The 2389-nt window shown below is 44.2% G+C and overlaps 1 protein-coding gene across 1 annotated transcript; it reads left to right on the forward strand.

The window, feature by feature from the left end:
• Positions 1 to 919: 919 nt before the first annotated feature.
• Positions 920 to 1834, forward strand: LOC149179086 (uncharacterized). Its single transcript, XM_089422345.1, has one exon. The coding sequence runs from the start codon at positions 920 to 922 to the stop codon at positions 1832 to 1834; it is 915 nt and encodes a 304-aa protein (XP_089278471.1).
• Positions 1835 to 2389: the final 555 nt, after the last annotated feature.

A 2389-nucleotide genomic window follows, 5' to 3' on the forward strand; every position in this document is an offset into this window, starting at 1 on the left:
TGGTTTTCAGAAACGGGCCGTACTTTATGGGAAATCTGGGACTGTATCTCAATAAATGGAGTCCTGATTTTGATCCATCTGTTGTTGTCCCCAAGGAGGCGCCGGTCTGGGTTCGTTTACCCAATCTCCCTCTCCACTGTTGGAGCTATCAATCTCTGCAGAAGATCGGTAATGGGCTGGGTCGATTTATTGACAAAGCTGATCACAAGGGTCAATATACTTGCGCTAGAATCTGCGTAGAAGTTGACCTGGAAGCCGGGCTACCAGAAGCGATTAAACTCAAAGTTGGAGAATGGCAGCACTACCAGAAGTTGGACTACGAGAAACTGCCTTTCAAATGTCGAACTTGTCATGAGCATGGACACTTCCAGAGAAATTGCCCAAAAGCCCCATCAGGGAACACAGTTGAAGAAGAAGGTTGGAAAGAAATCAGAAAGGGAAAAGCTATCCCAAAACCTTCCGGACAGAAACCTTCTGCCCCATTGGGAAATCCTCACATCAACCCAAAAGTCGTAGCTGCCAAAGACGGATCTCCATCTGGAGAAAAGATGGGTGATAAGGAGAACCAAGAAGAAACCGGAAATATGGAGAAACAAGGAAAAACAAATGCAGTAGAATCAACAGTTCCCACACCAGAGGAGTATCAGAGAGGAAACGAAGGCAATGAAGAACACATTAGCCTAGGCTCAGACTCTGAAGGCGATTCAGAAGAGAGAGATTCTGAATCTGACAATTCGTTGGCCACTTCAATCAAGACGACTAGAGGATGGAAATCCAAGAAGAAACAGAGGGAGGAAGAAACTTACAAAGATGTCCTCCAGGGATCCCAAAAAACTCTCAAATCAATGATGAATACCAGATCTGGACGCAAAAGCAACAAGGCTCCAATGGGAGCCTCCTCTCCCCACAAAAGTAAATAATGAAATACGTCTCCTGGAACTGTAGAGGTTTAGGCAGCAGGTCGAAAGAGGAAGCCCTGAAAGATTTAGTGAGAATATACTCACCTGAAATCCTCCTAATCCAGGAGACAAAGTTGGAGGATCTTTCCCTCCTCAAATATAGTAAAACTTTTTGGAACAAAGGCCATGGGAAAGCGGTTAGCGCAAGAGGTGCCTCTGGTGGAATAGCCACCTTCTGGAACAGCACCATATATGACTTTATTCAAGAAAAAAGCAGCCCTCACTGGCTCTTCACTCAGCTACTTCACAAGGGTTCTGGTCAGCAAGTAAGTATGTTTAATGTTTATGCTCCTGTTTTGTCAAGTGAGAAAAAAATCTGCTGGAATTCGCTTCATACATTTCTTTTAGAGCAAAACCTCGAGAATATCATAATTGCAGGTGACCTCAATGTCACCCTTGATATTGATGAGAAAAAGGGAGGTTCCATTGTCAGGGATCCTGCCAGAGAATGGGTTGAAGACATAATGATGGGCTGGGACCTGGAGGATATTAAACCTTCTTCAGGAAAATTCACTTGGTCCAATAAAAGAACAGGCCCCAATCATATTGCTGCCCGTCTGGACAGATTTCTTGTCCATTCTTCCTTCCTAACCAGCAGTCTTATGGCATCCTCTAAAATTCTCCCAAATCTCACTTCTGATCATAAGCCAATTCTTCTCGATCTTTCTCTTGACTGCAATCTTGGCCCCATCCCTTTCCAGTTCAGCCCTTTGTGGATCCAGCAAGAAGGCTTTCAAGATGTGGTCTCCGACTCTTGGAATAGGCCCGTCCATGGCTCTCCTTTCTTTGTGTGGGAAGAGAAAATCAGGATTCTAAAAAGAAATCTAAAAGACTGGGCTAAAAGACTGCAAACCCCCACATCCAAAAGAAAATAAAATACAAATAAGCTTGCTGCTCATCAAATAGAAATGGAGCAAATCCCTGTTTCTCAAGGTATGCTACTAAAAGAAGTTGAGCTCCAAAAATAGGTTCATAGATCAAGCAGGGAGGAGGAAGAGTTTTGGCGGCAGAAGTCTAGGATGCTCTGGCTGAAATCCGGCGATAAGAACACCAGCTTCTTTCATAAGCAAGCAGAAGCCCGAAAGAACTTCAAATCAGTCTCAGAGATCCAACACCAGAATACTGTGATCAAGGATTTCGAAGGCATAAAGAGAGCTGCATACTCCTTCTTCCAAGACCTGTATTCGGCTCCTGAAAATCCAGATATTGATCCCCAATCTTATCCGTTCAATTTAATTCCCAATTGTGTCAAGGGATCGGATAACGATATGCTGACAGCCCCGATCAGTATGGAAGAGCTTGAGGAGGCACTGAATAATATGGAGCCCGATAAAGCCCCAGGGCCAGATGGGTTCTCTGTCAGGTTCTTTCTGACTTGCTGGCCAATAATAAAAAAAGATCTTCTGAGGATGGTCAGAAAATCCCAGAAT

Source organism: Pinus tabuliformis, chromosome 4_1 (genome assembly GCF_031772625.1).
Source record: "Pinus tabuliformis cultivar Carrire ecotype Pingquan chromosome 4_1, CPIR1, whole genome shotgun sequence".
Taxonomy (NCBI): domain Eukaryota; kingdom Viridiplantae; phylum Streptophyta; class Pinopsida; order Pinales; family Pinaceae; genus Pinus; species Pinus tabuliformis.